The 14372-nt window shown below is 43.2% G+C and overlaps 1 protein-coding gene across 1 annotated transcript; it reads left to right on the top strand.

Moving 5' to 3' along the window:
* Positions 1–933: 933 nt before the first annotated feature.
* On the top strand, positions 934–1812 carry LOC131162671 (uncharacterized). The gene has a single exon (XM_058119275.1). The coding sequence runs from the start codon at positions 934–936 to the stop codon at positions 1810–1812; it is 879 nt and encodes a 292-aa protein (XP_057975258.1).
* Positions 1813–14372: the final 12560 nt, after the last annotated feature.

The following is a 14372-nucleotide window of genomic DNA, read 5'->3' as shown; positions in this document are numbered from 1 at the left end:
GGGATAAAGATTGATACGCCTAAAATAACCTAACCAATGAGGGCAGGTCAACGCCCATCTTGCACCTTCTCCGGGTTTGACATCCAAGCGAGTAATCAGCTCCAACCCAATAAAGAGGAGGAGAGATCCACGCTAGTGGCTTTAATAGCCGAGTCATAGGTGCACGCACTTATGGCTGGAGAGCGATTCACGCCCCTGCGCAATAAATTCGAGCCAACTTACGGTCAACTCAAGCCCTATAAGAAGAGATTTGGAGAAAAGGCAAAGTTAAGTCATTCAACACGATTATACTGTTGCATTCAGCCTCTCTAAAAGCATTCCTCTTACTTAGGCATCGGAGTGATCCCCCAGAGTACACCCCGGGTCCTCCAAGCCTTTCTTTTCCTCCTCTTTCAGATCAAAGAGAGTCAAAGGAGCATCCCTGCTATTTTTACCCCGCAACAGTTGGGGCCGTCTGTGGGAACCTGCTTTTAGAAGGCGATAATATCTTGCTCTCGACTTTTGACATTCCATCCCTGCTACAAAAGAACCATCCCAGTCCATCCAATCCACCCCCGTAGAGTTATTAGGTGTCAGTAAGGAGGAGTTCCTCACTTTCCAAAAGGAAATGAAGGATATACTCAACCAACTCTTACAACAAAAGAGTCAAGAAGGGCATGTCCTCCACCAACCGCATGAGAATCCCAGCGCAGACAAGCAAGCTAACAAACCAGTGGAGAACGAGGAGAAAACTTACCCCAACAAGAAGGTAGAAGATGCAAACAGCATGGACCTCAACCAACAAAGATCCACGGAACTTGAAGAAAGAATCATATAGAGAAGATGATGAAAGAGGGCAGAACCAAACCCTACTATGGGGAAGCATCCTTAAGGTCCTCAGAGCCGCCATTCAACAAAGAAATCATGGAGGCTCCATTGCCTAGTAGATTCAAGATGCCCACCTTTGAAAGATACAAAGGTTTGTTTGACCCAATTGATCACCTGGATAATTTTAAAATGTTGATGCAGTTGCAAGGGGCTCCAGACGCCATCATGTGTCGAGCTTTAACAACCACCCTTAAGGGTACTGCTAGAGACTGGTATCGAACTCTTCGATTAGGATCCATTGGTTCCTTCCAAGAGATGGAACAAATGTTCACCGGCCACTTCCTTAGTAGCCGGAAAATTGCTAAAACAACGGGCCATCTCATGAGTATGGTGCAAGGGGAGCAGGAGACTCTAAAGAACTTCATGCATCGATTCAACATAGCGACCCTAGAAATCCGCAACTTAGACATGGGGGTGGCTTTGGCCGCCTTGACAACGGCTCTCCAACCCGAAAGCTTCTTATACTCCCTAGGGAAAAAGCCGCCGGTGGATATGGGGGAGCTAATGATCCGAGCAGAGAAATACATAAACCTGGAGGAGATGATGGATATGAGAGGAAGTCGCATAGAGCGGAAAAGGAAAAACAATAGCAGAGAATTTGGAGACTCCTATAGATTCGTAAAAAGGCATCAAACTAGTGCGCTGCATACGGGCCCAAAGATGAGAGGACAGCATAACAAGTTCTCCACCTACACACCCCTGAATGTACCGCACTCGGAGTTACTGATGCAGATAAGAAAGAAGGACTACATCTCGTGGCCTAAACCTATGCGAACGCCTCTACACAAGCGGAACATGTCCAAGTTTTGCACATTCCATAGAGATCATGGCCACGACACACAAGAATGCATTCAGTTGAAGAAAGAAATCGAAGTCCTAATAAGAAGGGGACACCTGTCGAAGTTTATAAAGAAAGAAAATCCACAAAGGGAACCACTCGAGTAGAGGAGGCATGGCGCAAAAGAGAAGGAAGAGCAGGTCATAGGGGAAATTGCGGTGATCTTCGGAGGATCTGCTAGTGGAGGAGATAGTGGGAGTGCCAGCAAAAGATACGCTAAACAGGTGCTGACGATGGAGAAAAAGGAAACCAGTAGCAAACGAAACAGAAAAGATGATATCATAACCTTTGACAGCGGAGACGAAAAAGGAGCGTAGCAACCACATGATGATGCACTAGTGCTCTCCCTACTTGTGGCCAATTACATGGTCAGATGCATATTGAAAGAAAATGGGAGCTCGGCTAACATCATGTTCTAGTCGGTCCTGGTTGGAATGAAGATCGGCAAGGAACGACTCAAGTCGGTCTCGACCCCACTAGTAGGATTCGGGGGAGACATTGTTCACCCCTTGGGTACAATCACATTATTGGTGACAATAGGGACAACCCCATAGCAGGTTACGATGTTGACAGAATTCCTGGTGGTCGACCGACCTTCGGTGTATAATGTCATCTTGGGTTGCCCTTTTCTTAACGCAGTTCGGGCTGTAACGTCAACGTACCACCTCAAAATCAAATTCCCTATGCCACAAGGGATAGGATTTGTCAAGGGAGATCAGGCTGCTACTCGGAGTTGCTATGTAATGGCCCTGAAAGGGAAGATGGAGGCTAGAGAAGCTCTAACGGTGGAAGATCTAGAAGTGAGGGGAGAGTATCCCTAGATCAGTACAGTAGATGAGGACATTAGGCATATACACTGAAGGGCCACTAGGACAGAAGTATACAAATCATAAATCACTTGCCCGACACCTTGAAAGCAGAGCTGAGCGAACTATTAGACGAATTCGCTGATTTGTTTGCATGGTCGGCTGCAGACATGCCCGGCATCGACCCTATAGTCATAGAGCATAGGTTGCAGGTCAATCCCAACCACTGACCTATGAAGTAGAAAAAAAGGAGCTTCGCAATGGAGCGGATCAAAATATCGATAAGGAAGTGACGAAGCTAGTACAAACCAACTTCGTCAGGGAGGTAGACTACTCGGAGTGGCTGAGCAACGTGGTTCTAGTAAGAAAGCCGAACGAAAAATGGTGCACTTGCATAGACTTCACAGATCTAAATAAGGCATGCCCAAAAGAAAATTTCCCTCTTCCTCGAATCGACCAGCTAGTGGATTCAACCTCAGGGCACAAGCTCCTCAACTTCATGGATGCCTACTCAGGATACAACCAAATCCCTATGAGTCGAGCAGACGAAGAAAAAATCTCTTTCATCACTGAAAGGGGTTTGTATTGTTATCGGGTAATGCCCTTCAGGCTAAAAAATGCTGGAGCCACATATCAAAGATTGGTGAATAGGATCTTTAAAGATCAGCTCAGAAAAACAATGGAGGCATACGTGGACGACATGCTGGTAAAAAGCTTAGTAGCAGTGCAACATTGTAAAGACTTGAGAGAAACATTCGAACTCCTTCGCCGGTACCACATGAAACTGAACCCATCAAAGTGTGTGTTCGGTGTTTATGCAAGAAAGTTCCTGGGCTTTATGGTGACTCGTAGAGGTATAGAAGCAAACATAGATAAAATAAGAGCGCTGCTAGAGATGGAGGCCCCGCGGACAAAAAAGGAGATCCAAGTTGTTTGTCTCCTACTCAGGGGACAAAGGCTTACCTTTCTTCAAAGCATTACAGAAGAAGGGAGGATTCGAATGGGGGGAGGAGCAGGCCAAAGCCTTCGAACTACTCAAGCAATACCTCGGATCCCCTCCCCTTTTGACGAAGGCAAAGAATGGGGAAGACCTCTACTTGTATATAGCATCCACAGAAAATGCCGTCAGCTCTGTCCTAGTTCAGGAAGAAGGCAGGAGGCATCAACCCATTTATTACACGAGCAAGGTGCTCAGTGGAGTCGAAAAGAACTACTGTATGGCGGAAAAAGCCGCTTTCTCCATCATCTATGCAACACAAAAATTGAGGCCCTACTTTCAGGCCCACAAGGTAATTGTGTTAACAAACCTACCAATGAGACAGATACTACAGCGGCCTGAGAGTTCGGGAAGGATGACAAAGTGGTCAATCGAATTAAGTGAGTTTGACATACAATATCAACCAAGGCCCGTTGTCAAGGTCCAGGTGCTCGCTGATTTTACAGCAGAAAGGCTCTCCGACTGATCCACTAAGTCGGACGTATGGACACTGCATGTTGATGGGTCCTCTAACGCTATTGGAGGGGGAGCTGGATTCATCCTTTCAGCCCTGGATGGCAGTGAAACTCTTTTCGCACTAAAGCTAGAGTTCATAGCAATCAACAATGATGCGGAGTATGAAGCTTTGTTAGCAGGCCTATGCCTAGCAGAAGCATTAGAGGTAGCACAGATCAAAGTATTGAGTGATTCCCAGCTAGTGGTAGAGCAGCTGAAAGGAGAATTCGAGGCTAGGGATCAAAGAATGAAGAAATATCTCGTTAAGGCCCGAGAATACACAAAAGCATTTGTTCAGTTCGACATAGAACACGTACCAAGGGCAGAGAACAAAAAGGCTGATGCACTCGCAAAATTGGCCTCAACAACCAGTTCGGAATGGAAAAACGCTATTTATCTTGAACAAATAAGGAAACCCTCATACAAGGAGGACAAAATTAACTTAGTAGAGTCCAAAATCAGCAAGGACGATTGGAGAGCGTCTCTATTCCTATACCTTTAGAACAGATCCCTACCAGAGGACAATAAGCAAGCTCTAAAGGAGAGGAGGAAAGCTGCAAGATATACGTTGATGGGCCAGGAGCTCTATAGGTGATCCCTAACATTGCCCTACCTTCAGTGTCTAAGCAACGAGGAAGGGGAGTACATACTATGGGAAATTCACGAAGGAGTTTGCGAAAACCACCTTGCTAGTAGGGCTCTGGCCCACAATGAAGAAGGACGCGGTCGAGCTCGTCAAACGATGTGACAAATGTCAAAGATGCGCAGTAGTACCGCACATACCCTCTAATCTACTCTCCCCTCTAACCAGTCCCTGCCCTTTCGCACAGTGGGGGATAGACATCCTCGGACCTCTACCACAGACGACTAGCCAGAAAAAATTTTTGTTGGTAGCAATAGATTATTTCACTAAGTGGGTAGAGGTCGAACCTCTAGCCACCATAACAGAGCGGAACATTACGCGCTTTGTGTGGACAACAGGGGTTTGCCGTTTCGGAATCCCTTGGGCAATAGTTATAGACCACGGGAGGTAGTTCGACAACTAACGCTTCAAAAAGTTATGTTCGGACCTATCTATTAAGCTCGTCTTCGCATCAGTGGCGCACCCCCAGAGCAATAGACAGGTAGAGAACATGAACTGGACGAAATTACATGGGTTGAGGACACAAATCGAATCTATGCAAGGTAGATGGGTAGAGGAACTCCCCTCACTCATATGGGCATACCACACCACTAAGAGGGCGGCAACAGGGGAAACTCCTTTTATGCTCGCCTTTGGCACAGAAGCGGTCATCCCGCAGAGGTAGGAATACCCTCCTGGAGAAGGCAGTACTTCAGCGAGCAGACCAACAACGAAGAGTTCAGATCAGAAATAGACCTACTGGAAGAGAGACAGGACCAAGCGAGTCTAAAAGTTGTAGCATACCAGCAGAAAGTAGCTGGGTACTATAACAAACGCATCAAACTACGAAATTTCCAACCGGGAGACTTAGTCCTAAGGAAGACGTGGAATAACCCATCTAAGTCAGGGTCGCACAAGTTAAAGCCTAACTGGGAGGGCCCATACAGAGTCACAACCGAGATAAAGCTAGGGACATACAAGTTGGAAGATTTAGGGGGGAAAGAGATTAAGATCACATGGAACTCGAAACTGTTAAAAAAATACTATTCTTAAAAAGCGCTTCTTGTAGTGCTGTAATAAAAGTATCAATTATAATAATTGTGCTGCATCAATAAAGTTTGAAAAATTACAAGTTCAGTTCCTACAGACTAGTTTGCTTTACTCCCCTCTTCAGCTTCCTCCTCCTCCCCTTCCTCATCCTCGTTCAGATCTTCCATGGATTCAGGACTCTTGTTGCCATAACCATGAGAGCTCACACTGTCCAGCGAAAGCTCGGGGTGTTTGGTCTTGACTTGATCCCGGCACCTCTCGAATCCCACCTGGTAAGCTTTGGAGGTATCAAAAATGAACTGGTTGGAGTTTTTATACTCTTTTACTGTAGTTCGAGAGGCAGTAGCAGCAGTGGCAGCTTCTCTAGCAGGTATTTCCTCCCTACGAAGGCGCTCAACCTCAGCTTGCAGAGCTTGCTCACGGACCTCGGCCTCACGCAGTTCATTTTGAGCAACAACATACTTCTCCCGGGCATCCAAGGTCTGCCGGTACATCTCGGCAACCTTCTCCTCCTGGGCTAGAACCATCGTCGCCAGCTAAGGAAGAATACAAAATACGAAATGGTTAACAAAACTATGTATAAGGCGAGAAGAATAAATCCAGTTGAAGAATATACACCTGGTATGAGGTATGGCGGATCTTCGCGGAAAGAGTGTCAGGAAGAGTGCACTGGGCCTGCACAAAATCCTCAGCGTGCACCACCCGACGGAGAGCAGAGGTAGAACCAGTCGGCTTGTGAAAAATTGCTTCAATAAGAGGCTAAGGGATTGGAGGAAGAGTAGCGTTGATCTCTTCTTGATGGACACCTGAATCACCTATAGCGGGCGCATCACTTTGGAAAGATTCCCCCTCAATCTCCTTACTCTTCTTCCTACTCCTGCTCACCCTTTGCTTTCTGGCTTCCCCCATGAGGGATTCATATCTAGTGAAGTCCATATCTGCAAGGATTGAGAGAAAAAGAGTTAACACTAACAATAGAGACTATATTCGATCACATACATATAGAAATCAGAGGCGAGGAGAGACTTGAGGAAACAAGGCTGATCCCCCACTAAACGAGGACACGCTATTGGGGCAGCTCCTCATGAGGGATAATACCCTGCTTACCAAGGGCTCGAAGCTCTTTCAGGATGGCCTACTCGTCGGGTGAAAGCCTTGGAAGAAGGTGGAGCACCCGAACTACAAAGGAAAAGGGACGAAAGGAAAAAGTTGAGTCAGCAGATAACCTACTGGTAGCCCTGCAGAAGAAGGTGGAGAAGGGAGAGACCACGTTACCATCAAGAGGAGAAGACCAAACCAAAGTGCCCTTGTAGTTCAACTCCCCCGAAGTAAAGAAGTAACGAGACTTCCAGTTATGTATGAAAGAGCTGCCCAGCGAAAAAAGTTTATAGCAAGGTAGAGAGTTGAAATAGTACAGCTCCTTCTCTACAGATTATGTTTGCATTTGGAAGCAACTCCTAAAGAGAGGAACAGTTGGCTGGTGGTCGAGGCGGAGCAGAAGGACGACAAAACAGGTGAACGAGAGATAGGAGTTTGGAACAAGTCAGGAAGGCGCTATCCTGTAGACGCGTAATACACTAGAGACAAAGGGGGAAAAAAAAAGCTTGAGACCCAAATCTAAATAATCTGTATAGAGGCAGAGCTCTTCAGAACCTGGATCAAGGGCTAACTCAGAAACGATGGGTAACCTAACAGTAATACCCTGTGGTATAGCAAAGAAGTAACGAACATTCTGTAAGTTGGAAGGGGTGAGGCCACAACGGGCGTTCCTCACCGTAGTAAGAACCCTCAAAGTCTGTGAAGAAGACTCCATGAGGGGAAACAAAGCGTGAATGAGACAATACCCTTACCAACGGATCAAACGGGCAAGCACTCAAAAAAAATAAAGAAGAAAAGATGCCCAAGCAGATCAAAACAGTAAAATTACGCACACAAACAGCAAGGCCGTCTTACAAAAAAAAGATCAAACACACATAGTTAATGCAAGAACAACGAAGAACATGAAGAACAAAAAAAAAAACATATAGTGGAGAGGGGGAGCATACCTAATGACAGATGGGAGACCCCGTGGATTGAAGAAGAGAAAAGAATGAAGGAGCCCTCTAATCGGAAGATGTGTGCAAAATGAAGGAGTCTCCTGGCCTTTATAAAGAGAGGACGGCACGAATCCCTAAGGCGGGAATCTCAAAATTTCTCGTCTTCAAAAAAGGATTGCGTCTTAAGGGGAAAAAGGACACAGATAATCCCATAAACCCACAGAAGATCTCTGATATATGCACATCGCAACTTCTCGAGGACAAACGGCGCCTCGGAAAGACTACATCGCCTCAGACACAATGTCAGACAAGGGAACATAAATGAGAACGTTTCATCCGACCCACTTCCCAAGGTATGGTGCATTTAAAACATGCATTTATCAATCTTTCGCAGGAAAAGAAGGATGTGATGATGCCTCAGGAAAATGAGTAGACGAAACACCTAATAAAGGAGCACGACTCACTAAGCATGACACATCTGTGGCTGAAGCAACGCTGCCAAGCGTGGCTCCAAAAACGGCCTAACAGATGAGCACGACTCATCAGGCTTATAGACCCAAACGACAAGCATGACTTGTAAAGCCAAAACGGCCTAACAGATGAGCACGACTCATCAGGCTTATAGGCCCAAATGACGAGCACGACTCGTAAGGCCAAAAATAGCCCAACAGATGAGCACGACTCATCAGGCACAGAGGCCCAAATGATGAGCATGACTCGAAAGGCCAAAAACAGCCCAGAAAATGAGCACGACTTAATAGGCAAAGAGGCCCAAATGAAGAGCACGACTTGAAAGGCCAAAAATAGCCAAGCAGATAATCATGACTAAGCAGGCCAAAAACAGCCAAGTAGACGGACATGAAATGGAGCGCCAAGAACAGCCCAACACATAAGCGCGGCTCAGATAGCTTATCTAATTTCCCTCCATGGGACAGGTTGGACAACTTCCATGCATGGAACAGCTCAGGTTGGGTAAATATCCTTTATAGAGGTTGGATAATTTCCTTCCATGGAGCAGGTCGGACTGGTCGGAAAAATTTCCCTCCGTGGGATAGGTCTGTCAAATACCCTTCAGGGAGGTCGAATAATTTCCCTCCATGGAGCAGGTCGGACAGGTTGGCAAAAATTCCCTCAATGAGACAAATCTGTCAAATACCCTTCGTGGAGGTCGAATAACTTCCCTCCACGGAGCAGGTCAGATTGGTCGGCAAAATTTTCCTCCGTGGGACAGGTCTACCAAATACCCTTCAAGGAAGTTGGATAATTTCCCTCCATGGAGCAGGTCGGACTGGTCAGCAAAATTTCCCTCCGTGGGACAGGTTTGCCAAATACCCTTCATGGAGGTCAGATAATTTCCCTCCATGGGTTGGACAGGTTGGCAAAAATTCCCTTAATAAGACAGATCTGTCAAATACCCTTCATGGAGGTCGAATAACTTCCCTCCACGGAGCAGGTCGGACTGGTCGGCAAAATTCCCTCCATGGGACAGGTTTGCCAAATTCCCTTCGTGGAGCAAGCCGGCCAATTTTCCCTCATGTAGCTGGTCGAACAGGTCGGCAAAAATTCCTTCCATGGGACAGGTCTGCCAAATTCCCTTCATGGAGCAAGTTAGCCAATTTCCCCTCATGTACCAGGTCGGACAGGTCGGCAAAAATTCCTTCCATGGGACATATTTGCTAATTTTCCTCTATGGAATAGATCGGACAGGTCGACCGAACACCCTTCATGGAGCAGGTCAGACAAGTCGGCCAACATCCCTCAATGAATCAAGTTAGACAGCTCAGCCTGAGTAGCTCTTAAAGCAGCTCAGCATAGACAGCTTGGTAAAACAGCTCGGCCTGAGCAACTCTTTAAGCAGCTCAGACAAAACAGCTCGGTGCAAACAGCTCAGCCCGAGCAACTTTTCAAGTAGCTTGGACAAAACAGTTCAGCACGGACAGTTCGGACAAAACAACTCATACAAAAAAGCTCGGCACAAACATCTTGGATAGCTCGGCACAGGCTGCTCAGCACCTCGTTCGATAAACTATGCAAAAAAAATAAAAAAAAAAGGAGGGGAGAATGAGAAGAGAGAAGAAGGATAAGAAGAGGAAACAAATATAGATTGGGAACATTAAACCAAGATGCATACAAAACAATTATTCAAAATTCTTTTTAGAAATTTGAAACTGAGGGGGGGACAACTGATACGCCCAAAATAACCTAACCAATGAGAGAGACAGATAGAGCTGGCTGGGATGCAGGCAGACTGACCGAGAAGAAGAAGAAGAAGAATAAGGAGGGTTTTTTTTTTTTTTTTTGGTTTTCTCCGTGCCTGCGCTGCGCCCCCCCTGTGTGGGCGTGAAGATGAGAAGAAGAAGGAGCCTTTTTTTTTTTTTTTTCAGTTTTTGATTTGGCTCTTCTCCCGTGTGTGCTGTGCGCAGCCTCCTCCCCTAATGGTCTTGGAATGTGCCTTTTTAGAGGCATCTCTCCCTAAAACCCTAAAATCCTTTCTTTTTTTGATTTTCTTTTTTTTCTTTTTCTCTTTTTTTTTTATGCTTTTATTCCTATGGTAATAATGAAAGAAGAAATAATATTAATAATGGTAATCATAATAATATCAATATCAATAAGGTAATAATAATAATAATACTACTAAATAGTAAATAGTAATAAATAATTATAGTAAAAATAAAAATAATAAAGATAAAATAATAATAATGATAATAAGAAATAAATAATAGTGATAATAATAAATTACTTATAATAATATAGGAAAATAAATAATAATAATAATAATAATAAATAATAAAAAAAATAACAATAATAATAATAATAATAATAATAATAATAATAATAATAATAATAATAATAATGTATCAATTTTGAATAATAATAATAATAATAATAAGGTAATAATAATAATTATAGTAAATTAATAATAACAATAATAAATAAATAAAATAATTATAAGAAAGTAATAAATAAAAATACTAATAATAATAATAAAATAATAATAAAAAGGGAACCCCTTGTTTTATTTGGCTAAAGCAAAAATAAGGTGTCTACAGCTGCCCCTCTTTGTAGGCTTAGTTTCTTCAATGTAACGGTAGGAACTCTCCTACGTTTTTTGTAGCAACAAGCCTGCAAAGATAAAAGACACCTATTTTAGCCAAACCATTCAACTCTTTATGGCTTTTCAGGTTAATCAAAAGTTGTTTATTTCTGCCAACCAGAGACGATTTGCACTAAATGTAAGAATCCAAGTTGAGGTACACAGGGATGGTTTGCTGCGAATGTAAGAATCCGAGCCGTAGGGATACGATGATCCAGCCATGGGACACAATGATGGCTTGCTTCGAATGTAAGAATCCGAGCCGTAGGGACACGATAATCCAGCCATGGGACACAATGATGGCTTGCTTCGAATGTAAGAATCCGAGCCGTAGGGACACGATGATCCAGCCATGGGACACAATGATGGCTTGCTTCGAATGTAAGAATCCGAGCCGTAGGGACACGATGATCCAGCCATGGGACACAATGATGACTTGCTTCGAATGTAAGAATCCGAACCGTAGGGACACGATGATCCAGCCATGGGACACAATGATGGCTTGCTTTGAATGTAAGAATTCGAGCCGTAGGGACACGATGATCCAGCCATGGGACACAATGATGGATTGCTTCGAATGTAAGAATCCGAGTCGTAGGGACACGATGATCTAGCCATGGGACACAATGATGGCTTGCTTCGAATGTAAGAATCCGAGCTGTAGGGACATGATGATCCAGCCATGGGACACAATGATGGCTTGCTTCGAATGTAAGAATCCGAGCCGTAGGGACACGATGATCCAGCCACACAATGATGACTTGCTTCGAATGTAAGAATCCGAGCCGTAGGGACACGATGATCCAGCCATGGGACACAATGATGGCTTGCTTCGAATGTAAGAATCCGAGCCTTGGGGACACGATGATTCAGCCATAGGACACAATGATGGCTTGCTTCGAATGTAAGAATCCGAGCCATAGGAACACGATGATCCAGCCATCTCAACCAGTAACAAGGTGTGCAAGAAAAGTTTGGAAAATGGTACTCTATTTGGAAAATGCACTTGGGGTAAGGTTCTGATGTCAATGAATGAATCCCTTGTCTTTGGGATCTGTTGCCCCGGTCTCAAAATAAATTAATGCGTGTCTGGGGTCAACTTTTTCTAGTTTTCCAAGTAAATCAATATGTGCTTGGGGTCAGCTACCCCAACTCAGATATTAGCATAGCAGGAACCTCTTAATCAAAGATGTCAAATGATCATTTGAAAGCTTATTCAACAAGACAAGTATAAATGGTGCTCTATTGCTGCTTGTGACGCTAGAATGCAATGATATGTTGCTATATGTATGCATGTTGCTAACTTATAATGCAGTGATATGTGGCTATTAGTATGCATGTTACCAACTTGTGATCATATGTATGCATTTTTATTTTTCATGTTTTTATTTTTTGGGTAATGTACGAAATGCACAATCGTGATGCATGAGATATATTGGTAATACATAGAATGTAGGTAATGCATGCAATGCATGGCGATGCATAAAATGTATGGTAATGCATGCAATGCATGGGTATGTATGAAATTTAGGTAATACATGAAATGTATGACAATGCGTGAAATGCATGACAATGCATGAGATGCATGGTAATACAGGAAATGCATGACAATGCATGAGATGTGTGGTAACGCATAGAATGCAAGGCAATGCATGAAATTTAGGTGATGCATGAAATATATGGCAATGCATGAGATGTATGGTAATGCATGGAATGCATGGCAATGTATGAAATTTAGGTAATGCATGAAATGTATGACAATGCATGAAATGTAGGCGATGCATGAAATGCATGGCAGTGTATGAGATGTATGGTAATGCATGGAATGCATGGCAATATATGAAATCTAGGTAATGCATGAAATGTTATGACAATGCATGAAATTTGGGGTAATGCATGACAATGCATGAATCTTTTCTCCCAATGCACTCATGATCAATGACCTCATCTTTAGTCTCCACATGAAACTCGCCATATTTGAATGGATCTGTAACTGATCTTGGCTTAATCTTCTTTATTCCTCCAGTCATGAAAGTGATTGGCTCAACTCAAAAATCACAAAATCTGCCCTAGTTGAATGGACCTACAGCTGATCTTGACTTTGATTTCCTATTCCAATCCGATAAGAAAGTGCTTGAATGGGACCTACTAAGACTCAACTCAGAATTTGCCCCAGTTAAATTCATCTGCCACCGATCTTAACTCTGTTGTTGGATTCCTTTTGAACTTGACATAACTTTTGCCCCAGTTTGACTGCTCTTTCTCCACAAGGTTCTCCTTTATAGAAATTTCCTGTGATTCTGAAACTCTTTGACTATCCATCCTCTTTTAATGCTCTAAAGAGTAAGAAGGGTTCCTCTATTTTTTTTTTTTTTAAAATTTTAAGGAACGAGACATGATTATGCAACTATGACATCAACTTGCTAAATCAAAAGACCATCTGCACAAAATAAATGTTTTACCATGTTTCAATGCTATCATAGGGAAAAATTCATACCAATATTCAAAAGTCATGTAACGTTAATTTCCCAACCAAAATGCCTGTCCTTCTCGTCAACTGCCCCAGTTTCATCAACCCATGCTTTGATCTCAAGATGGTCTTTAAGACTCGGGACGAAACGTAGGCTTAGGGATGTAGGATTTCAGAATAAAAGGAAAACTAAGGCTCAACAATACCACCCCAAATAATGTTTTATGCCCCCAGTTCGAGTTGAGGCGCTTTTGCAAGATGTTGACCGAACTTGTTATTTAAACAAGCTGCCTACGTACCTTTTCAGGATCAGGTCATTACGTAGTTCAGACTCAACATTGAGTCTGACAAATCATTTAAGACAACAATGTATACCAATCTGGTCAGGACTTTCATTTGGACTGTAATGTAAGCTAAGGGTATGGGTTGAAGAAAGAAAGATTTAAATAAGGCTCAAAATTTATCAATTTCATCGAGGGTAATTTGGTCAAAGATCACATATGTAGTATGTCCCATATTTTTCTTTCTTCTCCCTTTTCATCTTCTTTTCCTTCTTTTACTGCAACTTTCACTTTTTCTTTTATAAAGGAATATTGACTTCATTTTCATTTGAACTTCAATTGGGACCAATCTTTTTTTTTTAAAAAAAACTGCCCCAGTGTGGAGTGTGATCCTTTGACGGGTTAATCAAGAAATGAATCTTTCAGGCTCAAAAGGGGTTGCAAGGGATTTTCTTCTTTGACTTTCTTTTGGGTAGCAGAACAATGGCCTGCCATCCTTTTCGTAATGACTATTGTCTCAAATGATTTGCCAAATGCTAAGGGACCCAAACCCAGGTTGGATTTTTGATGATCTGACTTTTAAGAAAAAGCTGGTTTAATATTTAGGCTCAATTTGGTTAACAAATGGTAAATCATTGTTTGGGTTCTTTTAGGGATAACTGGTCAGCCAAAGAGGGTCATCCATCATTTGATCAAAACATGAGTGATTAATTTATCAAAACAGTGCAGCCACCTCGTTGAATTCCTTGGAAAGTAAAAAAAAATTTCTTCATAATGTCTGAATTCAATGATTGTTTCATCCTTTAACATCTCTTT

Source organism: Malania oleifera, chromosome 8, assembly GCF_029873635.1.
Source record: "Malania oleifera isolate guangnan ecotype guangnan chromosome 8, ASM2987363v1, whole genome shotgun sequence".
Lineage (NCBI taxonomy): Eukaryota > Viridiplantae > Streptophyta > Magnoliopsida > Santalales > Ximeniaceae > Malania > Malania oleifera.
Note: the sequence above shows the minus strand (reverse complement) of the source record. Positions and strands in the feature narration are given on the sequence as shown.